General features: G+C 38.5%; 1 protein-coding gene across 6 annotated transcripts in view; it reads left to right on the top strand.

The window, feature by feature from the left end:
- LOC136676545 (EGF-like repeat and discoidin I-like domain-containing protein 3) overlaps window positions 1–25,421 on the top strand; it is a 253,548-nt gene that overhangs the window by 46,403 nt on the left and 181,724 nt on the right. For 2 of the 6 annotated variants that reach the window (XM_066653633.1, XM_066653636.1), the window contains one exon: window positions 17,407–17,448. The exons of 1 other annotated variant lie outside the window; for it this stretch is intronic. In XM_066653633.1, the coding sequence (XP_066509730.1) occupies window positions 17,407–17,448 (42 nt within the window). The remainder of the gene's footprint in view (window positions 1–17,406; window positions 17,449–25,421) is intronic. 3 more of the 6 variants (XM_066653634.1, XM_066653637.1, XM_066653638.1) reach the window with 2 other exon arrangements.

Consider the following 25,421-nt stretch of genomic DNA (forward strand, 5'->3'; position numbering starts at 1 on the left):
TCACAATATCATAAGTGAGTCACATCCTGAGTTAGGAGCCTGTGAATAAGGGCTGTGAAATTCTTTCTCTGCCTCTCACCGTTTGTAACTGGTGGATTCAGTTGTTTGCCTCTAATCTGTAATTGGTAAGTATGTGCGTTCATCTGTGTTTTGTGGACTCAGGAAATCACTATGTATTTACCCATCACAACACATACCCTCCATGCTTTGTTTAGTCATTAGAGAGGTTTAAAATGACTTGTAAAAAGTATAAAGATGTTCAATTTGCCGCAGCAATTTTGGAATGCAGCGTCAAAAATAATGGAGATTACATTTCTGCACTGTTTTACTCATTCAATCCTCTATTTTTGCACATAAGTCTCCAGTGAACCCGTTTCAAGCACCAAAACAATTCAGTCACATGAGTAAAGTTGTGTTTCACAAGGGATATGAAGGATTTCTAAAATTGGATTTCAATTGTTCAGGTTCAGGGCAAGATTATATTTTCACGCAGTGCTCTAGGTCACAAAAGCCTCGTTCATAGAGAGCTGAGAGTGTTCTGAACATTCTGATATAAAACATTTGGATATTATATCTAAAAAAAAACAATATTTCAAAAAAATTCAATAAACTATGCAGACATTGAGAAAACGTCCTTAGGCCGAGGTTTATTGAAAGCACTTGTATATGATTTCCAAGAAGGATGATCTGAACCTTCTAGGACTATTCTATTCTGAGAGTGTGGAAGGTGACTTAGGGCTATGACGCTGAGGAATGGGCAGCTTTAGTTTTCCACCTTCTCTTGGCTGGCTGATTGGTCAGTTAAACAGATGAATGTCTTTACCTGGACTATATTATAAAGAAATATTGCAAAGAGTCACCTCTCTTTCTGGAGCAGAGGATGTAATGTATCTTTAGGGAACACAACTGGACTTTTGAACCACTGCTGAACTTTTTTACGGTACGTTTACAATGAACTTTCAGTGACATTAAAATATCTCTACCATAATATTTTTTTGGCCCTGGTGTCCTTGTTCCCCTTCTCAGAGTGGGTTGTTATCCACCACAACCTTGTACCTAACAGCAGTTTGCTTTAAAAAAAAAAAAAAAAAAAAAAAAAAAAAAAGCCTAATTGTATCTGTTTGTCTTTGTGATTTGTGGATTTCAGTTTCAAGTTCATGAAAAAAAAGTATTGATTTATTTAGATGAAATTTGAGTTTATGTCCCTGTCTCCAAATTCCTCTGTGCACCTGCTTCACCTTCATTGTGCCAGCTATCTCCTTGGTCGATTGAGCTGGCATCGTGATGTTGCTTAAACCTGGATAAGCAAAGCTATTTGCCAGATGGAGGGATAATTAAATGCCTTTTAAATATTTTTTGGCAAGCCATGTACAACAAGGTAGAGAATGGATTTTCTAAGAGGGCCTTTAGCCCTGGATGAGCTTCAGTTGGATATAGGCCTGTGCTGAACCTGGGAGAAGAGCAAAAATATCTCCTACAAGAAGAACAACCTTCAAAGCAAATTTTTCCCAGACTGCTTTCAAGGTGTAAATGTTCATATTTTACTAAAAGAGCATTCCCAGGATTTGTAAATTTAGCATTAATTTTATATGCATGTCTGGCAACCCAGTGTAGTGGGCGGGGCTTAGAACTGAAATGTGTTCTAAGTGTGAATCCCTAAACCCATCTCTAATCTTAAAACTAACCATAGAAGACAGTAATTCAATATTGATTATATATTGTGAGAGAAAATGTTTCAATAATGATCATGACTTTTAACACATTTCTGATCATTATATATTATTTACACTGCCACTGACTGACCTTCAATTCAGGGTGTTGCTGTGAGTTCATTGTTTCCACTAGGATATTTTTTTTCAGCAGCTGCAGGAGCTCACACTCCCTCCTCCTCTGCCCTGCCTCGACAGCCAGAGACCAAGAAAGAGATGCTAGAAGCACTAAGAGCTGGTCTTTGGAGCATTTCATATTAAAAGCCCTGTACATGACATTCCAGAACATTTTGTAGTAGTGCTGTAAGTAATTTAAATAGAGTTTTTTTTTTTTTTTTTTTGCATGGGGATGAATGTTTACTTTGCAAAATCAAGTGTGAAATAAACCAAAAAATAAATAAAATAAAATACATAACAGTAGTATTGGGATTCTGTTGTATGAACTATATAAACAAGAAAAAAAAATTAAGTTAAAATATAAATATGAATGAGCATTTTTCTCTCTCTTTATCTACAGTTGGGTTTTATGAACTTATTTATAAAATATGGTGTAGTTTCATAGGAGCTTATATAATTGGCATATTCATATTCATATTCAATATTCAAGTTTGCACGTACATACTTCCAATGTGGCTTTTATATTGTTCATATCTACAAAATAATTATATTACATAACAAAGGCTTTGAGTGTATTTAATGAAACTGGGTGAGAGCCCACTTAGTGAATGTGCAATAATTGCGAAATATGATAGTCTCATTGTACAAATGACAGTGTTTAATGGGTATTGTCCTTCAGTGGACTGTTTACATTTTTAAATGGATACCAGGATAGACATTTATGTAAACCTGCATAACCCACTGTGTCTTTTTATAAATTAAAAATATTAACATGCAGTTTGCTGTCATTTGCTGAAGGAAAGGGACTTTTCTCATTGGAGAAGGCTTAAGGGAATGATGTTAGAACATTCCTGTGATGATATGATTGAAAGGAGCACCTTCATTAGCCAGTCCTAGGCATTGTACGTGGTATCCTTAGGCTTATGTGATAGCTGCTGTGGTGTTGATGCTTTTTGTAATGTGTACACAATTGAACATCTGGGTGTGCCAGGAAGTAGCTGATCTCACTATTTAGTGGAGTGTCTCAAACTATTTGGACGTATAACTCACATATGTAATCATTAGTGACAGGCTCAAAAGACCACACTGCCTTTGAAGAGCCATTGCTACAGATTCCTTTGTCAAGTATCATCAGAGAATGCTGAACATGCTAAATCCATAACTAGAACCAAACCTCAAGATGGTGTACAAGTAGGCCAGCATCTAACAAGCCGTAGAATAAGTTTAGTCCTCTGAAAAGTTTGCACCATACCCAGTTGTAAACACTTATTTGGTTCTGTGAAATTCTAGATCCAGAGGTGGAGTGAAGTACTGTATTTATTCACACACTTCAGTAAAGGTCAGCATCTTGAACGCAAAGTCGCACAAGGACAGCTACTGAGCTTTGCAACTCCTCCTGACCTTCAGAAATGTTGCAGGTTGTTTCATTGTGTCTTGCAACACACATTATGGTCTGTAGGAATGACATTGTGTTGTAATGATGGATTCCACAATTGAAGATGGTCAGCACACGTGGCATCCAGCTGGGAGCCAGTCTTAACCATGCTGTAGCCCCAAGCATGCACCTCATGTCTCAAGACTACCCGCGGTTGGATTGGAAAAGATTTATGAAATGATAATGTTCCAAATGTATATGGAGTGGTTTGATTTGAGGATCTGGGATGGGGATGTTTTTTTTCTTTTTCTTCACTTCAGCCCTGTATTTTGTGGTTACTGGCAAACTTCAGAGCATTGAAAATGAATGCAATATTTCTCACTCATTTTCCGCTTGCAGGTTTTCTTTTGAAAAGCCAACGTTTGTGTTTATTAGTGTGACATATTTTGGCTTAGTTTAAGGAAATGTGGCAAATGAATTAGCTTAAAGCTCAAGAGCAAATAGACCACAGTGTTAAATCTGGCAGGGGGTTTTAGACACCTGCTCATTCAGTGTTTCTTCTCAAATCAAAGGCATTCTTTGGACCTTTATCCACTCTTTACTGCCGTAATAGGTTTTGGAATTGGAACATTTCTGGATGATTTGATTGCAAATATATTTTAATGAAGTCAGCTGCTGATGTTGAATGCTTAGGTGCTGATGCCTGGATCAAAAACATTCTTTCAGTTCACTCCAAAAGAGTATTGGGTGGGGCCCTTACACTCCAGGGAATGCTTTCAACAGCCCAATGCTGGGAGGATTCATAGCCCTCTAACATTACCAATGGTCACAATGACCTACATGTAAGTGTTTTTATTCATTATATGTAAGTGCTTATCCAGTTCAGGGTCGCAGTGGGTCCAGAACCTACCTGGAATCATTGGGCACAATGCGGGAATACACCCTGGAGGGGGCGCCAGTCCTTCACAGGGCAACACACACACAATCACACCTACAGACACCTTTGAGTCGCCAATCCACCAACCAACATGTGCTGTTGGACCGTGGGAGGAAATCGGAGCACCCAGAGGAAACCCCACACAGACACAGAGAGAACACACCAAACTCTCACAGTCACCCAGAGTGGGACTTGAACCCACAAACTCCAGGTCCATGGAGCTGTGTGACTGTGACACTCACTGGTGCGCCATCGTTTATCATTTGATTGAATGGAATTTGTGCCAGTGTTCTATAAAGTTTCTCCAAAATCCAAAAGCATAGATAGACCAATAAATATTAAAACACGATCTGCTTGCTTTTAGGAAGTGAATAAAAGTAAGGGTGCTTTAAACAGTGAGAACAGTGTTAGTAAGAGAAATCGTAAACTTCCCCAGATTGAACAAACCTGTTTACCCTGTGCTCTATGCAGGAACAATAGCCAAAGTGAAAGCAGCTGTGTCACTCCCTGAGGCGGGTGTTGTGTGGGATGTGACAGAGCTGTCAGTCTGTCTGTCAGTAGGCTAAATGGAGATTAGATCCATTACACAGATTGCTTATGACCTTGTCTCGATCTGCTGAAGAAGCTTTATTACTGTATGTGCCGTCACTGCCACCATTGATCAGCTTTAGAATGATCAGTGATTTTTACACCTTTACCTTGTGTTAATTTAAAGCATGATTATTCACTTAATAATGGCAGTGTTCATTATACTGATGCTGAGGGGACTGTGTATCTCAATAATGGCAACTTTACAGGACAGAAACAAAAATGAGATGTAATGTGATTCAATTTTTTTGATCTATTAATCATATTAAAATATGGGTTAAAAGGCAGCTGGAGTTTTCAGTTTATATAACAAGATACCAACTTAGTATCACACTTAGTGTGTGAGACACACAATTGCCAACAAGTGCCAAGGTGTCCGGGACTTTCCTTAGGGGTAGAAGTGTCTCAAATTTGACTGAGAAAAAGTGGTGGGACGAAGGGGGAAGGCTAAATACCCCTTGAAACTGCAGCTATTGTCTATGAATATCTTCTGAATCATTATCATCAGCAAGATGAAGACAAAAGTGATCAAAGAAGGTCACACATATCAGAAATTTCTTTAATAAACTTTGATAACCCTGGGATTACCTTAATTTCATGTTTCATTAATGATGTATATCATTAATCATAAGACACATTGACCTGTGGTTGATTTTTTTATGTTACAAAATAATGCTTTTAATATTATTAATGTTATTATTATTATTATAATATAACATTGCTAGGACAGTGTACGCTACAGCTGAGGCACATATTCCTTAATTAGGAATAAACTGTGATGCATTTCCTCAGCTAAGTGCCATGGAGAGTTAGGATGCAAATCTGTTGTCAAGTGGCAGTGCACTCTGCTGTTCTCTGTTAATTAGCTTACTGCGAGTGTTAAGAAGTCCACTGCTGCTGACTTGGACCGAGCCCCAGGACTCCCATTTTTTAGCAGGTGCCTATGTTGTTGGTGATATCATCAGGGTCTAATCAGAGTTGTTTTTTCATTCATGAATATATATTTATATTTTTATATGTTTATATATTTATTTCTACAGATTATTTTTAGTGTTGTGAGCCAGAAGATTTTGTGGATGTCATTTTTGCATTTGTTGCAGCATACATATGTGACAAAAGACCAGTTCCATGATTCATACAGTGTGTACTGAATGCAAGCTGTCATCAAAGCAAAAGGGGGCTACTTTAAAGAATCTAAAGTATTAAACATATTCTGGTTTGTTTACACGTTTTTGTTTACTATATAATTCCATATATGGAATAAAACTTCATAGTTTTAATGCCTTCCCTATTCATTTACAACATAAAAAATGATAAAAAAAAAATTTTGACTGGTACTGTTCATTCACAATATGTGGAAAATGTCACAAACCCTTCACTGTGTGTGTGTGTGTGTGTTGTGTGTGTTGACTTGGGGTGTCATAGCACCATGCATCTTCTGAGCTGAAGTGTATGTGGTCACTCTGCCAGTCCCAACTCCAGCTTTGATGATTCACTCCAGTTCCCATAAGTCTGCACAGCCCCTAACTCTCCCTGTGTGTCATGCCTCTATCTCCTCCACACACCTGGGGAGTACTATCAGCCCTCCTGCCTGCTGCGCTCCTTACATTATATTTGGATAATACGTCCTGCGGGTTGTCACTCAGATTAAGCCAATCTGTCCCGGGGCTTAGCCTTATCACCCAGTGGCTGGTATTATCAATGCGAGAGTGGGTCGCTCGATAGTAATATGTCATCATCACTCGGTCATTTTCCTGTGTAAATAACTACCACATGCATCTTTGAAGGGGAAAAAATGGCCTCATTGTCAAGAGCCAAAAAGTCAATTGGAAAAATATATGGGCGTGTAAGCAATAAAATGTAGCCATGATGTCTACATGGGATATGCCTTGTTTGCTTGGCCTGTGGACAAAATACCACACTGAGATTGCATGGCTAAATATAGCAGTTGTGATGCCTTGTATCTAAAAGCAACAGATCCTCTGAGAGCACACATTACCACTGTTTAGTGATGGTGTTAGGCACAAAGAGGAGAAATATGACCGATATGATGTTGTACACCAATGGTCCATGTTTTGATTCACTATTTCTTATACCTTCTGTGACATGAAAAGATTCCCCTCAAAACCTGGAATGAAAATAACAATACTTTCCATTAGCATCATATTCTTGTTTGTGTATAAAACTGCCATTTTGGTTTTGACAAGGATTACGAGTTGATCCTGCAGAGTCACTTGATATGAGTAGTTGACCTATACCACTCCTCAAAGTTTCCTACTGAAATCTTTTGAGAATGAAACATCAAATGGATTTCTAGCCATTTATAAATGGGTCCGTTAGGATGTCCATAGTTACTGACCATATTAAAGAGAACTTATATCTTGCTGACCTTGTGAGAAACCCACACACAATCACAATATTGTTGTAAACAGTGGTATTGTGTGATTTAATTTTTATATTATGTTACCTTCATATTTTCTATTACATGATTATTATTCATTCATTCATTCATTATCTGTAAGCGCTTATCCAGTTCAGGGTCGCGGTGGGTCCAGAGCCTACCTGGAATCATTGCGGGAAGGGGAGGGGGTACCAGTCCTTCACAGGGCATATGATTATTATATTATATTATATTATATTATATTATATTAATAATGTAAGCACACATTTACTGTGTTTTAAGGTTTATTCCTGAAACTCTGGGAAATAAACTGCATCAGAAGTGTGTCATGGGTGATGAATATAAAATATAATATAATTACATATTAGTAGTGATGCCTTGTGAAGGACTGACATGACCTCCAAGGAGTGTTAGTGCTTTGCACCCATTGATTCCAGGTAGACTCCAGATCCACAACGACCCTGAACTAGACAAGTGGTTAAAGACAATGAATGACTGAATGAATGAATGAGTAGTGATTTATAACAAATTATTGATTACAAAATAGCATACAAATAACTGTTAGCACAATTTAAATATACATTTTTATTACTTGCGAGCAAATTGCTGGACATTTCTGACGGATCAAGTTGATGCTGAATATTTAAAAGTCTCACTCCTTTAATGTGCATTTTTCCAAGCTAATATCATTTGTTTGTAATCTGATAGAGTGTGTTTGTTTTCTCAGATGAGGTTCACAAAGGGAGCACAGCAGCATGACAATAACGCGTGTTGTGGTTGGAGCTGGGTGCAGATCATATGTTGAACATCTGACATTTGCTTGGCAGTATATTTGATTAATTTCCCTACGAAATGAAAAGCTGGCACAGGAGAGAGACAGATTATAGCAGTGAGGTGAAAGAATTTTAAGTAATCTGATGGGTTCATTTTCATGCCATAAATCTCACAGCCACAGACACTCCCATTACTGCAGAAGAGGCAAAACACATGGGGTAAACATCATTAGCCAAGCTACATTTATGGTGCCAGATACACTTAAAGAACAGGTGAAAGTGCAATGGTTTTCTGCTTCCTCAGTTATACCTGGCAATCTTTCACCACCCAACTTTAACCTATTAAATGGCAGTATAACACCACCCCCAGGGAGCAATTATGGGTTTGGTGTCTTGCTCAAGGGTACCTCAGTCATGGAAGGCTACTTCAGGAGGCTCCCACTGTTGACACAGATGTTCTGTTGTTCATATTTGGCTTGTATAATTCCTTAGAAAATCATGGAACGAAAGCAGATGTCTATGAGCTTAAGGTCTTCATGCCCTATGTCAAGTGTGGACTGCAGGGCTTTAAAACTCTCAGCATTTGGCTGTGGATCAGTGGAACTGCGTTCTCTGGAGTACAGCAACATCCAGTACCTTTGGGATGATCTGGAGTGGTGTTTGAGATCCAAAACTTGTTATAAAACCTCTGTACCTGTCTTGCCTAATACTCGTGTTGCCGAAGGCCATCAAATCCCCTGAGAAATGAGCCAAAGTGTTATATAAGCCTTCTCAGAATTGTAGCGACTGGTGCTACAGTGGAGAGGGACAAGCTACAATTTAACACCAGTAATTTCAGAATAAATATATAATGAGCAGGTGTCGGCTTAAACTGTATAACCTCTTAGGGTAAAGCATCTGAAAAAACACCAAGCTCAAAACGCCTAAAAGAAAATCCAGGATACGTTTGGTTGAACTTAGAGATGCCTTTTGTTTTCAGGCGATGCTGTGTAGGAGGTGCACAGCGCTGCATGCGAAAAGCCAATAGTTCTGTGGAGACTGACCACAGCAGGAACATGTGGGGAAACGGAGAGAGCCCAGTGTGTGGAAGGCCAGACGAGAACAGTAAACACATCATAAAAACACCACTCACAGTATAGATATGCTGGCAGAGAGCTTTCACAGTGTGGAGCGAATTTGCATTACTGGCTTACTGGGTGGGGGTTTAGAGTACAGTCAGTGTGCGCCTGTCTCAATTGTTTATGCTTGTGAGAAGTGAATCTGTGTTTGTGTGTGTGTGTGTGTGTGCATGACTTCCACAGAATTTGCCTATTACTTGGATGAGACAAAGAAAGCTCTATTTAGAAAAGAATTATTATTCCGAGTGCTTGGAATTCATACAGCCATAAAATTGGTTTATCCCTTCAATGGCACAAATATTGCAGAATTTGGAGGAACGTTTTCATTGCTCAGTGAAAAAGGAGTGGGTGGGTTAGTGAGGCTTCAGCTGCATTCTAAACCCATTGCCTTAATGTGAGATTTCTGCTTCAATTAGCACTCACTTTGTGTTAGGTTAATTACCTTACGCAAGGTGGCAGCATTTTAAAACAGAGTTTGTAGAGCAACAACTGTATTTTCATCTGAACCTCTTGTCATATGACATGAACATTTGTGTGCGTGTGTGTGTGTGTGTATGCATTCTGATATATATTCTGATTCTGATGAACCCTAAGGCTTCCATTAAAAAACACTAGCAATAGAATGGGATGATTAGGAGTACCTAGCATTTTCATCATAGGATCTAATGGAAAACCGGAGTTATTCACACACTGAAAATATACAAGCTTCAGTAACCATGTTATTTCACTTGTGTGTTGTTTAAGCGTGTAAGAGAATACAGACAAAAGCCACATATTCTTTTGCCTCATTATTTCCCACACTCGCCCTGAACTCTGAGAGTTTATCATTCCTGAAGGATATTTTATCCTGACTGTTTGTTAAATGTATCTCTCTGATTTGTCTTAAAGTTTAAATGTGTGTTATCAGTAACTGATGTTTCCATGCCGCAGCAAAGCTGAAGATGAATACAAATGTCTCCCCGCACACTCCATAGGTCAAAGTGTAGTTAATAAAATAACAGTGTCTGCACTTACATAATGTATTGTATGCCAAATATAATTTTTACTTATCTGTGATGTTCACTATGTAGGCAATTCAGAATATTATGGTACACACACTGACTCGGATGAAGGTTAAAAAAACATGAGGTAGATAAATGTGTAAGGGATACATGCTTGTATTTCTTCAACAGCTAAATGAGGGTCAAATGTCTTGAAAGAAATGATAAAACAGTTTAAATATCACTGTACTATACACAGTGCTGTCAGCTGCAACCCACTGGAGTTGGAGCCTTGTTTCTGATAATTAATATCTGACAATGGTTCATGACCTTAATTGTGTGTGTACCTGAATACAGTCAAATGCTCACAACAATTTTCTGATTTTAAGAGTAAAGCCTTCCATGAAGAGTACATGTATAAGTTACACTCCCAAGAATAACCATAAATTCAGAAGAAATTTAATGGGGCAGGTATCCACAAATATTTTGCCCATACAACATAGCATAACAGAGATTTCTGACACGATTGTAACATAATTCTGTGGTTCTGATCTGGAGCACATGTAATTATAAGGAAAGTCTCTAAGCAGCCACTTGATTGCATTTCATGCCTTGTCGATGTGCTTTGGACTGTGTCTGTTATCAATGATATATTTGGATTTTTAAATTAAAGAGTAAACAGTTTCGCTGTTCAACCTAAACACTTGTTACACTTGTTTTTTCTCTGGCTTCCAGCCCCTGTCGGGAAAGGAGGAAACAGAACCACAGCTGCCAGGGGACCAGCCGTGGGTTTATCAGCCAAAAACATGGCTAACATATTGCTGCTCTTTAGAGAAGTGTTGTTGGTGTTGGGAAAGCTCTGATTGCCACAGTGTTAGCTATGGAATATGGTTTTGCCAGCTTTTGTGGATAAGTCTTGCAAACTACTAACAGCTAAAATTAGCAAACTGTTTCTGTTAGAAAGTCCATAGACTTGCCTTTGCGAAACAAAATAATTCTACAAACCACAAATACAGATGCATTGCAAATTCATGTTTATTTGCTTATTTAAGAATATGTTAATTTAATATAATTCTCATCTGAGAAGCAATTCTTAGCAGTTCACCTCCAAAAATCCTTCAAATCGCTTTGTACAGTTTACTTTGAGGCAGTGACAGGCTCCACTGTTCTGGGAAAGCTGTAAATGTGTTGGTACACTGTTTGATCGCTGTCAGCCACATTACTGAGGTAGTGTTGTGGGACCTCAGTACTCTGGCTCATACTGAACCTCTTTGGTTGACTCTTGGCAATGGGCATGTTAACCTTGAGCTACGTAATGCTATTCCATAAGCAGGGATGCGGGAAATAGGGTGCTGAGGGTGATGCAGCAACCCCTGCTTTTCAGGATTATTGGAAGCCCAACTGCTAAAAAATGTGTTACAATAAGATTTTTAAATCAAATGCATTGTCTGTAACCACTTATCAAATTCAGGGTCACGGGGGTCCGGAGCCTACCCAGAATTATTAGGTGCAAGGCAGGAACACACCCTGGAGGGGTGCCAGTCCTCATAGGGCAACACACCCTCACACTTATGGACACTATTGAGTATCAAATCCACATATGAACGTGTTTTTTTGAGCAGCACTGGCTTGCGTCTTCTGTCTTTCAAATGTGTGTACATTTCATGAAGAATGGACCAATAGAAATGCCCCAAGGATTACTTGGAATAAAATCATTTTACATTGACTTTCATTTATGGTTGAAAAGGTTCATTCACCTTCTCTTGTAAAGTTTTGGGAGAGACCTGTTTTAAAATTGGACAGCAACAATATACATTTTTGATGGTGGTATAGTGACAGTAGTTAGAAAATTATTCTCAAAATCTTGTATTTTAAGTCATAATATTTTGAGAATGTAAAGTCACTAGGTACCACCCAATGGCATCTTATTCCATTTGCACATCTACATTGTGTTTTAGTGTGGAACACGTGTGTGGTGCAAGGAAACATCTCACTGAAAGGCACATGTGTTAAATCTCCAAAAGAACTGTACTCTAAAGCTGAATTACACATTATTTACTGAGGTTTAATCACAGAAACTCATCTAACAGGTCAAAAGAAAGTGTTATAAACATTACAAAATATAGAAAAGCCTGTAATATAGAGGGAATGCACAGTTTCCCTGTTACTGGAACCAGATTGTTATCAAAGAACCCCACTGCAGTCCAAAAAAACATGGTTTGTCAGCCGGCGGGATAATTATGTTTTTAATGTAGGATTCTGGAGTCCAGTAATTGTTATAAATAAGTTTGAAATATCATGACATTAATCTTAAAATAATTACTACATTCACTTTTTAAATATTTTACTGTTGTCTTGTATTTTTTAAAAACTATTGTCTTTGTTTAAATCTGTTTGAATTCAAAAGTTTTTTTTTTACACATTTTACACCCAAAATAAAAATAAAAACAAAACATGAATTTTAATGTGACATATATGCTGCTGAAATTTTCAGCATACCGTACATAAAACACCTTCTGTGTCCCTGTCCATGTTTCCCTTTCTACTGGTCAGTGTCTTTTGAGACTACAGTACCTCCAGACATTGCAGTTTTGCTGTTCTGCAGTCTAATGCTCAGGTGGTTTATACCTGTCTGCGGCAGATGCATGTCTGGCTGCTTCAGAAGTTCCCATTAATATGTAGGTGTTTTAGGGAGATTATGTAACTGACTTCCTGCATCAGCAATGGGTTCATCTTGAAGAAGCTGAATTCAATAATCAGAAAGGATGTCTAAATACATTGGAATGTATAGTATGTGTTTGTTGTATTCATTATTTAAACTATCCAAAATAAAATAATTAGTCCTAGGCTAGCAGAATCTCCATACATAAGCATTGCTGCTATTTTTATATAACTGTGTCCCAGTTGTGATATCCATTTTCTGACACTCTGGGTCTTATGGACTAACAAAGTATCAGTAGTATTAATATCCACTTTCATTTACATATGTCAGATGAAACTCTCCTGATAGCCATTCAGTTGCATCACTAGTTGAATGTTGCCGATATACCCGAGCATGTCCATGCGTAGCATAATCAGTTTAGTGAGCGTATGTTGCAGACCCCATTGTGTCATGGACTGCTTCAGCTAGTGTGTAAGCTGCTTGAGAGAAAGATTGTGCTAATCCTCCACCCAGATGCAGGAGAGCATCCAACATCTGCTGAGCCAGAGCACACTGTAGCACCATGCTGACAGTGGCGCAACGTTGGCATGACGTTGGCATACAGTTGGCACATTGTTGGGACTAGCCTCGCAACACCCCAGAGACAATCTGTTGGTTTGCATGGTTGAAGCATCTTGTTTTTTAATTTTTACTTTGTGAGAGGATTACTGGACTGTTGTGTATGAAATCCTCTCTGAACCTTATTACACTCATATACTGTAGCTTTGTTGCACATCCATTTTGCAGAAAGTGAACTGCACTGCTTTGATTCTCATGAGTGCTGTTTTACTCTGAAGTAAGGGATATTTATAACTGAAGTTTAGGTTTATGGACAGTTTCTCCACCTTTGCTGTAGTGACAACCTCAGAAATGAGGCCTGGTGCTGACACTGGATGATTACGTCTGAATCATAAAACCCACTCCAACACATCTTAAATGTATTAGAGTGTGCTCCATCACTCCACAGAATGCAGTTCCACTGTACTACAATTAATATATCACAGCTACTGCTAGGTACAAATAGTTTTGACAAATGTAAGTTAAAATCTTCTCTCTCTACAGAATAGTATGCAATTTAATAGAATTAATTTCAGTTTTAATGGAATTAGCAAATGCCATTACTGTCACTATTTGAATACTAAGTCTCCCAGACATGGACTCTAAAAAATAATGATGAGGGGTGTGTACGAATGTTTGGACAATGAACACAGACTAATCTACAGATATTGATTAAAGGGGTATAACTGGAATCAGCCATCTGTGATATCAACTGATCATATTGGTCCATAAGATTAAATAAATTTAAAACACATAATTTGCTCTTATTTTGACTGATTTGCAGGAAGAGTATATAACACAATTTTTTAAAGCATGCATGCTAAATTTGAATGTGGTTGTGATATCATTACCATAATTAAGGCATAGGAATTGATGTTTAAAATAACATCAACGTTGATTTGAACATATACATACACATGGTAAACATTACACAAACTTTAGCTAATGTGGCCTGTGAACTTTAGCATATGTGACATTGCTGATATGTTGGCAACAGTATCCTATACCTAATAATAATATGCATGGTGACAAAAATCAGCAAACACAGTCTCTGTCTGCATCTGAATCAGTCTGAATTCAGTGTTTGTGCCCTGAAAAACTGTGGCTCTGCAGTCAGACCTTCCTCGATTTTCTTGCAAATCACATGGTTGGGGTTAAGAGCCAAAATAAAATTTGACTGCATACTTCGGAAAAAAAATTCTGCCAAAACTGGCTGTGAAGGAATCCGAATCAGCTTTTAAATTAAATCACTTCACTTCATATCATTTTAATATATTTGATTTGTAACAGAATTTTGGTAAAACTGGAACATAGAGAACCTAAAATGTTCTGACAAACCATAAAATAATGAACTCAATGCCTAGGTCATATGTACCCAAGTCTGTAACCTTGTTTTCCACATTTAACTTCCCTGGCCCGAATCCCTGGTTTTAAGGAGATCTTACACTGCTGATAATGCGAGCCTAGGGGAAGCTTCTGGAAACCGGCAGAGAGTAGAGCCAGACAAAGTTGGCCTGGAGCATGCGGACCAGGCTCTTAGTGCTTGTGTGTCAACAGGGAAAGAAGTGAGGCAAGACAAATAAAACAAATAGGGAAAGAACAGTGATAAAATGGACTTTGCTAGCTAAATTTTATAATGGGCAGTGTTGGAATCTCAAGGCTTATTATTATGTGTGTGTGTGTGTGTGTGTGTGTGTGCGTGTGTGTGTGTGTGCGTGTGTGTGTGTGTGCGTGTGTGTGTGTGTGTGTTTCAAAGTAGAAAAACATGGTGGTGGTTTTTCCAGCTCAGAAATTACTTTCAATCTCTGGGTGCGTACATATGTATCTAAATCATTAACCCTATATAAAGGATAGATGCCAATTTGATCCTTGAAAAAACAACAAGCCAATGTGAGAGTGACCTGATTGTGTGAGTGTGTGTGTGTTCGTTTTCCCTGGCTGAAGGAACAGTGCCCTCTGGATGTTGTGTGGCAGTAGACATTGGCATGCGTCCCCTGCATCTGTCTAGTGATTACAGAGGGATTTGGCTGCTCCGTTAGCCCAGAGATCACTGGAGGCCTCTTCGCCACTCGCTGCTTTGCGCTCAATCTCTCTCAGTTAGCTCTTCTAATTTGTGGACTTTTTAAGCATTTGAAGCTGTTTTTCAATAGTGTTGCCTCTGCCACTGAACTGTGTCATCGCCACACACCAAAGGGAATGGGAATTAGCTTGGTCTTCGTTAGTAATTATTGGTGGAAATGCACTGAGCAGCCAGTTTGTTAGATACTTTGACCTACCTTCACTTAACCGTTATACCAGTTACACCTGTGTACACTCCTTTGATTGTGTTAGAAATTGTGGATGAGCAGCTGTCCATATGCAAAAGTAGATGATTTAAGTTTACATTTATGAATGTAGTCCATTTATCAAGGCCCCTTTTTTTCAGCCCCACTCTGCTCTTTCAGCAGGACCGATACATACATTTTACTTGGCCGATACATTATACTCACATACTTTTACTGGCCACTATTTAGGGGCAAGTTACAGAAGGGTAAATAAAAAAAAAAATATTGAAAGTGCATTCCAGAGAGTAAACCCCACATTATATTGATTCATTCATTATCGATAACCGCTTTTCCAATTCATGGTCGCGGTGGGTCCGGAGCCTACCGGAATCACTCAGTGTAAGACAGGAGCTCACACCAAACTCCTCACATCTGGACAGGACCTGGAGCAGGACTTGAACCCACAACCTCCAGGTCCCTGGAGCTGTGTGACCTGCTGCACCACCATGCCTCCCATGCATTATATTTGTTTTCTAATTGTATAACACACATAAATCGTTAAAAGTTAATTTTATAGCATCACCTGTATGATTTTACCCATCAAAAAACAAAATTTCCTTCCTCAATTTTTTACTTTCTACCTGGGCTGGTGGAGTGAGCCAGAAGGGTAATATATTAAAAACAATAATTGGCTACATTTTTGCTAATTGGGATCAACGTCCTTATTTTGATAAAATTATACGTGATGCTAGAAAAATTGATACAAAACTGTTTGTGGTGCTTTATACATGCAGAACAAATAAATAATATGGAACTGATTCATATGTCCCCATAGCAACTTGTAGACACAGGTCATGCCAAAAAAAAGCTGGACAGTAAACCAGGTTTTGACCACAGGGTCACTGAGAACGTAAACATATCTGGTCTGTGGTTTTCCTGTGTTGCTACTTGTCCATCCAGGGTGGAGGAAATATTTTGCAGCACCAGATGGCTTACAGTCAATATATTTACAAAGAATACCTATGTGTTTGATGTTTCAGAACAATGGCCATTCTTCCTCTCATAAAGGGGATTTACATATTTACGTCATAAGCTAGGGTCTCTGAATCTCACAAAGGCTAATACCTTGACCTCATTTCTTATCCCATCACTTTACAGACATGTAGATCACAGGCATCCCTCAGCATGGTCAAGTAAAAGCTTTGCATTCAGTAAATGGTCATGATTTGACCCTTCATCCTGACCCCATGATGTCCGGAGAAAAGCTTCTTTCAATACAAAAAAACACAAGGATAAAAACAGGAAGGAAAAAGGAGTTGGAATCTGCTATGCTCCAGTGTGTGATTGAACTGATGTAAGGTGACGGTAATGGTGGAAGATGTGCTGGGGTTACCCTTGTCTTTCTGGCTCTTGGCAGTGATTAACAATCAAACTCATGCACGCTGAAGCAGGTAATCTATGCCTAAGCGCAGAATGATTAATGCAGGCCAGACATGGGGTGAGCGTTGGGTGGACGTAATTTAGGCACTGCATTAACTCTTGGCAGGAGGAATCACAAGGATTCCAAGGACCACAAGCTTTTAGGATGGGATAGTTCAAGTTCAGGGATGGATGAACTTTTAATCATCTGTATATATGGTGGTTTGGATTTGTTTGGTTTTTATCGCTCCATTTCAATTTCCGTCTTCTGGGATTATCGTGGGGTAATTATGTCTTCTGAAGGGAAACGAAGAAATCATTTTGAATATTAGGTAGTTTGATAAGCCACTGAACTTGATAGAATGAATTGATAAATGAATGAGCTTGAATAAATGTTTTAAAAACAAACTATGGTATCTGACTTCCTCTCTCTTGCCTTTCTTTCTCCTTCTCTGCCCTTTCACAGCAGCAGATGGTGAAGACTCGGCTTCAGGTGGGGTATTTCTAGGTCTGCATCATTTTCTGTTCTCCTAATTTCGCTCATAAGATGTTGGCTTTTTTCTTCTTCTTTGTGCTCTTCCATCTTCCATCTTCCATTTGTTCCATCATTTTATTGTGAGATGCTCCCTTCCTGCATGTTATTTTCACCTCTATTTCCAGATACGTCTGCTTAGTTTTCTTTGTGTTTTCAAACTTCACTGGGTATTCACTGACTGACAATATGGTAAGTTACTTTAGCTCACTTAAAACTGCTTTGTTCTTTCATTCATTTATATAATGGGAATGGTCTTTTTTTTAGTATGTACATTTTACCCTAATACCAAACTAAAGTCTTACAATTTTTTTTCCTTTTTTGTAATCGATTAAAACTGAAGTTTACTCAAACTCAAATTCCTCTGAAATACCCAAAGGAAGACATTTTCTGTGTCTGAGTTTTTGTTTCTTCAGATTTATGTTAGTTTTGCTCCAAATTTTCTCCAGTAAAACAACAGAACTGTCAAATCATTATTCACGATTGGGCGTTCGTAAGTTCATGACACACATGCTTTTTCCGCATATCTCAGAATTTTCCTACCCAACACGGAATTCTGTTTGCTAAGATAAGAGAATTGGGAATTAAGTGCTAAACATTCTAGTGGTGCTGTGAGAACAACCATGAAAACAGATGTTATAGCTCTCTCTTTACATGTCTCAGGGCAAGCATGTGCTAGACCTAGCATGTCGGTGAAACTAGAAGTGACTTTATTGTGGAGAACATTGGGCAAAATATGCTGTGTGTCTGGCTTGAGGAAGAAATTCTGTCGATTTGATTTGGGCTACTTCCTTTTTCCTAAATGAAAGCAGTTTCTGCAGGGTATTTTAAGCATTTCTGTAAAGGCTTCCATGTGATGGAATGAAATAATTGTCATACTTAGAGATTGAAGACTTGAGCGCTTGAAGTGCTTCCACACACAAAACACACACACGCACGTCTCCTGGACTTCCTCTAAAATGAGGGGTTTGCAAGTGTTTCTCCTCCTCCTCTCCTCCCCTCTGGCTCCTGAGCTGCTCCCTCATTGATCCGCTCATTGTGCCTGGTCAGCACCACTGATCTCTCAAAGCACAGCAGCTTTGAAGATTACTCACACTCCTCTTCCCTTCCCTTCATGCTCCAGTGTTTTATCGTCTTCCAGACTTTCAGTTAAATGTAGCTTTCCTCTCTCTCTCTCTCTCTCTCTCTCTCTCTCTCTCTCTCTCAACCCCTGTGGGTTAAAGACTTGCCTCGGTCACAGGGACTAACGCACTTCAATCTGTTCTTGTTTTTATCACATTCACCGTTCTTAAGGGTTTTGCTGTAAAATATATGGCTCTGGTTTGATGCTTGGACCCCTGACATTGCTACCAGATGTGGCAGAAAGGCAGTGGTGGATTGCTTTTCGAGAAACATCAAAAAATACTAGCATTGTGTCGCATGAAAAGAAAACATTTTTCATGTATTCCTAGCAAAAGAAATATGAGCTAAAAGGCAGCCAAGTGCACATCTTGTCAATAACAGTAGTAATACCCCTAGCTAAAACCTGTTGTTACCACTATAAGCAATCATCAAAACGGGCTTTTCAATTATGCCTTGAGCGCCGATCTTCTCGCGTAATCTCTGCTAACTCTCTCTGTGCTACTCGTAACTGATTGAGTGTCCTGCAGTACGTCTCCAATTGGTTCCATTCAGCTTCGAGCACAATCTCCCTGCGGCCTCCCCAAGGAGCTGATGATGAGGCTTGATGCACTTAGCATTAGCATACAGAGCGCAGCGGGGAAAGATCATCACGGCAGATTAGCATAAAAGCTCTCTAATGCTACAGCCCACAATCGGACAATGCTAAAAGCTAACTCATTGCTATTTTTGCCCTCCACATATACTACTGTAATGTGTTCACAGTTTAGCATGAATGGATTTTATAATGACTCTGAATGAGATATTGTGAGTGTGTGATTTGAAAATGGGCAGCTTTCTTTGTGTATATCGTTGGGTTTAAAAGAGAAGAGTCTCTGCAGGAAAGCCATTTCCTTAGATAGATACATGTATTCCTCTTATATTGCAGTCAGTCTAATACACTTTAATGTTCCTTACACATTCCTGCACATTCAATTTAAATTCATGGACACCCACACAAGAAATGCCCTTTGCTTCTTCTTTCAAAAATACTGCCGAGAGTGGACTGGAGGCATGTGGCTCAGTCATGAGCATGCACAAATTACTATGGTGAATATTATATGTTACAGACATTCAGATGCCACTGTATGGCCCATCATTTGAGATGACATCATCCAAGGTTTTTTCTGAAATCAATGATATCAGTAATTTTGTTCCTTTTGCTGCATTAACAACCCTTTTCCTCTAAGAACTCAAGACTTTCTGTGATCGCTTGATGGCATTCCATCATTAGATCTTTACTGAAATCAGTTACTGTTGGTAAGTGTGCAGATCGGAGTCACACAAAACTTTTCAGATCATCCAAAATGTATCACAGCTCTTTCGTTCCAGTTCCACTGCTTCAAAGTACAATGCAGAGAGGCTGTATGCCTGTCTAGTCAGTCCTTGGCACTGGGCATGGTGAGAGATGGATCTGTGAATAACATTTACACTCACACCATGAAATGTATCATTTTTACAGTCACCCATCTGTTGATGCACAGTTTGTTTACTATTTTCTATCCCATCAAATTTCAGTTTCTGGATGGATATTTTCTGGTAGACTTCTCTGGTAGACCCTCTATTCCTTTTACTCTGTGTTCAGTTTCATTCAGAGTATTCCAGATTATTTTTTTGTGTGTGTGCTGTAGATTTCCTGCTTTTAATCAAAGTTATTTATATAACACTTCAAACTGAAAGTGGCCTATGATATAAATAGTAGTTGATCAGAAACTGAGCAGTGGTAAATGGGGTGGAGATAGTGAATGAGACAAACTGTGCCTGAGCAGAGAAAGCACAAGCACAAGCATTCATTCATTGTCTGTAACTGCCTATCCTGTTCAGGGTCATGGTGGGTCCGGAGTAGGGATGGGCTGTACCTACATTTTTCATAACTTCTTACCGAAAATCTTATCGTAGTATACGGTAATTCCATAGGCAGGTGGTGCTCTGTCTGGCTGCATTGCCTGTGAGCACAAAGTCGAGTGAATTTAGCCAAACACAGCCCGACAGTGCACACTGACACGTGTTGACGATAAACACTGTTTCTGAGAGAGAGCAAATTTCAGTGACTAGTGCTGAAGGAACAGAAAATTTCAAAATCAAGCTAAATAAGACTACACAGTTCTACACAGCTGGTGCTAACAAACACTTCAGATTTTTCAGCAAATTGAGGCTCAAAACACACATATTTAGAGGATAAATCCATATACCGGTGAGCACAAAGTCAAATGAAGAATTTTCTGAGAATTTTGGCTGTTTACCGCTTTCTTCCTCTCTTTTAATCCAAACTCAGTACTAAACTGCAAAACAACTGCAATGGGCTACAGGGCATGTGTTTTTCTCCATCAGTTTTCAGACCGTTACATCAGCAATCAATGCGTGTTGTACCCACAACCTCCAGGATCTTGGAGCTGTGTGACTATTTTATTTTATTTTATTTTTTTTTTAATTTTTTTATGGGAGACCCTTCAGAACTAAATGTCATCTCATCTGATAAAAATTGTATAACAATTTTGTACAATTTTATGCACATACCAGAAATTCCCTTTAAATGGACTCCATGTTCACTGTGGTGAACCTTTGTGTTTCCTCCATTTAACAGTCTCTCACTATTATTTAAGCTTTTTATATATATGTATGTATGTATTTACTTATTTATTTATTTTACTTATTAAAGTGGCTATATAAACAAGGCTCTTTTAAATCTGTACTAATATTGATACATATTTTTATATATGAGAATTATATGAGAATCAAAATGTTTAATGTGTCTTTATAGAATATAATGCTAGATCCTGACAGTTGGATTTGCACATTCTTTTCCATTAGCATGAGAATTTGGGACTGACCAGCTGCTGTGTGTAGCTGTCATGGTCGAGAAGATGACCTTTGAAATGCAGTATGTTATACTTCTGATTGGTTCCAGCATTAAGTCCACGATAATCTGCTTTTGTTTTGGATTATTCTTTGCATATTCCATGTTAAACCCAAAACTCAGGACAGTGACCTCAACTGAGTTTCTAATTAGAGCCTTTTTCACAAGTATTTGAATTTCTACTGGCTTCCTCAGGTTCATGTTTATGCAGTAGTCTGTGCAGTGTTTAGCAGAGCTTTTTAAATTTGTGCTTGTTTTCTTTATTAGTTAATGTTGTGTCTGGGAGCTGTGAAAAATTCAAACTATTTGGTGTGGTTTCATGACAAGTAGGGAGTCAAAAGTTTATCATGAAACAAACAACTCAATCACTATGAACTGTGTTGAATTCTAAATTAGGAAATCAAAGTGTTGGGAGAAGAAACACACAGGAGTGTGAGCTGAGAATGCCTGAACAAAACACACACACACACAAACTTCAAACTGAATGTCAGGGTGGTTCTCCCACTGCAGGTTCCTCTGCTTTGGAAAGATTAGTGTTTAAAGAGAGCTTTTCTCTTCTCATTAGATTTGTGATTTTCCTTAATATTTGAACTGAGTGTAAATGAGCTACTGTTCCATGTTTGATACATTGTCATTATGTCCCAGTAATATGTGTCTTATTTGTAAAGAGTTTAAGGTTGTCCCACATCACTGTTGTGCAAGCGTTGTCATTATATTAGGAAAGCTATTATTGTAAACAGTAATTCATCTGTTGTGCTGAGGAGTTCTGATTTGATCCCAAGGTTTCCTGCATGAATAATGAATACTACTATTTTTTTGCATTCTGTTTTAATATAACTAGCTCTATTAGACATACCTTCCTGTAGATGTATAATAAGATACATCTGTTTCTGAAGCACAGTTTGTGTTGGTCATCTTCTAGTCCATCAGTGGTCACAGGATGCTGTCCACAGGATACTGTTGGCTGGATATTTTGGATTGGCGGGCTTTTTTTAATCCAGCAGTGACACTGAGGTATTTTAAAACATCCCCAGGACTGCTGTGTCCAATCCACTTGTACCAGCATAACACAGCAAATAGCACTGATACCCTTCCAACACTCCAGTAACACATGCATTGTGATGGTCCTATGGAGGACCAAAGTGGCTTTAGCTGTAGTAGACTATAATTTGAGTAGCAGGTATAATAGTATAAAAGCTTTAGCCATGCTTTAATATAACTTAATGGCATCGAATAACATACATGTGCTAAAGAATATATAAAGCAATATCTGCATTTTGACTACACAATGACCAAATGACTAATGACTTTCAGTACAAAAGTGTACATTTAATGTAATGTACAGGCTTTGGAGCACCACAGGATGTGATGTGGTAACTGTGAAATACAAATTACTGCTTAGAAGTTATGGCATGTGCATTTGACAAATATAATAATGCACAAGCTCAGACCTCTACATGTATCTGCACTAACATTCCAGCTATGCGAATACAATGAAAACGAATTCTTATCATCATAGTATTGTTCATTCTGTCAATGTTGCTAGAAATGAACATTCCTCGGTCTGTAGCATTCCTGCTCTTTGACTTTGAATGTCCCTGATTTATGCGATAAGGGAATTTTCACAGAAGCTCTTCCAACGGCAAATGGTTAAGTTTAATTGTAATAAGTTGATATGTGATCAGTATTTTTTGATGTGTTTTCATTGTCATGCTCAGCTGCCAGTATAAACAGTGCTCAGGCCTGTGTCCAGGTTGGAAGACTCTTGAGTTTGTTTAAAGAAATTGTTGTGATAATGACTGTACACTTCCCCTGAATTTTCTCTGTCTTATCTTTGAGTGTGTGTGTGGCCATGTTGGTTGTTGGCAAACTGTTTGTTTTCAGTGTATACTCAAGTATTGATACATTCTCATTATGTCCCTGTAATATATATGACTTTTAAATGAAGAGATATCACACATTCTCTACTGTCATTGAATAAGCTGTGGTTGTAATTTATTAGAGTGTGAAAAATTCCTCTGAGCTCTGGGGATCATAATTAATCCCATGGTTTGCAAAAATGGCTCGAGTAAAAGTCTTTTTTTTTTTCTTGAGTAGAAACAGCTCAAAAAGTATTTAAGTGCTGATTAATTTACAAAACTCCAGTAGAACTAGGAACATCCAGCATCTATCAGCAGAGGAACCAAACAGTACAGCTCTAGTCTTCTATTTTGTAGATACTTTTGCTGTAAAATACAACATTAAAGCTCCAAACTGTTGTGGGAGCCCATCACAAAGCAGATCCACAACAAGCACAATGAAATAAACACATAGGGACCAGTGTCTAAAAAGGCACATTAATGTGAATAAAAAGTAAAATAAATACAATTTGAAGCATGAAAGCCTTACATGTATTAATAACCCAAGGATCATATGTTTGATAATGATCTCAGATTATGATTATGAAAAGTTTGTGTGTTCTCCCCATGTATTTGTGTCTGGGGAGAATCTTCTGGGTGCACTGGTTTCCTCTCGCAATCCAAGATCATATTGGCAGTTCAATTGGCAGTGTAAAACTGTCCACAGTTGTGAGTGTGTGATTGATTGGGTGTGTATGTGTTGCCTGAAGATGGACTGGCATTCTGTCCAGAATGTGTTTTTGCTTTGCACCCAGTGAATGCAGGCTGGGAGGCTTTAGAGCCATGGTAACCTGAGCAGGATGAATCAGTTAAATAAAATGTATGAATGATTGGGTGATTAGATTTTACTCTGTGCATGAGTAAATGTACCTAATAACAACACTCTCCTTGAATCCTGACAGTGTGTTTTTTTTTTTTTTTTTGTTTTTGTTTTTTTTTTTGGAATGGGAAGTAATTTTGCTGTTTGTGGACTGGTTTGTGATTTGTTGCTCATCATAGCTTTGGCCTTGATTTGTGTATTGGCAGCACTTTGCATCTGAAAGCACCATATTGGAAATTGCTTGCTTTTAAATATAGTATAATTTACAAAACTTTGACCTCCCAGTGCACTCTGGACACTTCATTAGTGAAACGAAAACTGACACCTTCTGAAATCATCAGCCTCTGAAAACTGCATTCATTTCCAATGGATCTTCTTACTCTTGCCTCATCAAATCTGAAAGGGGAGTTTTCCCTTTTAATTACTGTACTGCACTCTTTTCTCTCTTTCCGTGCTTTGTTTAATAATGAATTTGAGATGTATGTGTAATAAGCCTTTGGAGAGGCTTCGTTTTAGCCTACTGGGTCCTTATTAGTTGCAGTGGAGGGCCCGAATGCATTAATGACATAGTTTCTTTCTTTCTTTTTTTTTTTTTTAATACATACTGTGGGATGATGAGCGATGGAGCAGGCAACTGGACTGGACATTAGTATGCCATTACCTCAGCCCTGAGGTTCACAGCCCTGCAGCAGAGCCTCCCTCTTGGCTGGTGACTTGCTAAAAGCAGTGCTTCTCTGCCTTGTGCTGGCATTTTTTGCACTTAGCCATGCATAATGTTGTACCATCCACTTAGCAGTGTGCTCCAGGTGTGCTTTTGACTGGAACCGCAGCATGGGAGAGGAACAGGTGCTGCCCTTATGGCGGAAACTTCTCGGCTGAGCTTAATCACAGGCTTTATGCTCCAGGCTGTTGTGATGCTGTTATGTAAACTTTGTTAAAACATTTAATTTTTTTCAGTTTTAAAGGGGCACTGATTATAATTTACACCTGAGATCTTAACAACTGTCACTGTTGGTTCAAAAGCCTAGTTAAATATCATGTGGGCCTGTTTTGTAAGCAGGAATGAGAAGTGTTTCTACAGAACAGAACTTTGGAGATGGCAGAGATCACCATTCACAAAGGGTGTTTTCACACCTGTAGTTTGCTTGCTCTGGTCTGAGTCAGTAAAGAAGTTTGTAATCTTGGGGTGTTTTGGGATTGCTTTATGAAGAGTGGG

The sequence above is a fragment of the Hoplias malabaricus genome, chromosome X2 (assembly GCF_029633855.1).
Source record: "Hoplias malabaricus isolate fHopMal1 chromosome X2, fHopMal1.hap1, whole genome shotgun sequence".
Lineage (NCBI taxonomy): Eukaryota > Metazoa > Chordata > Actinopteri > Characiformes > Erythrinidae > Hoplias > Hoplias malabaricus.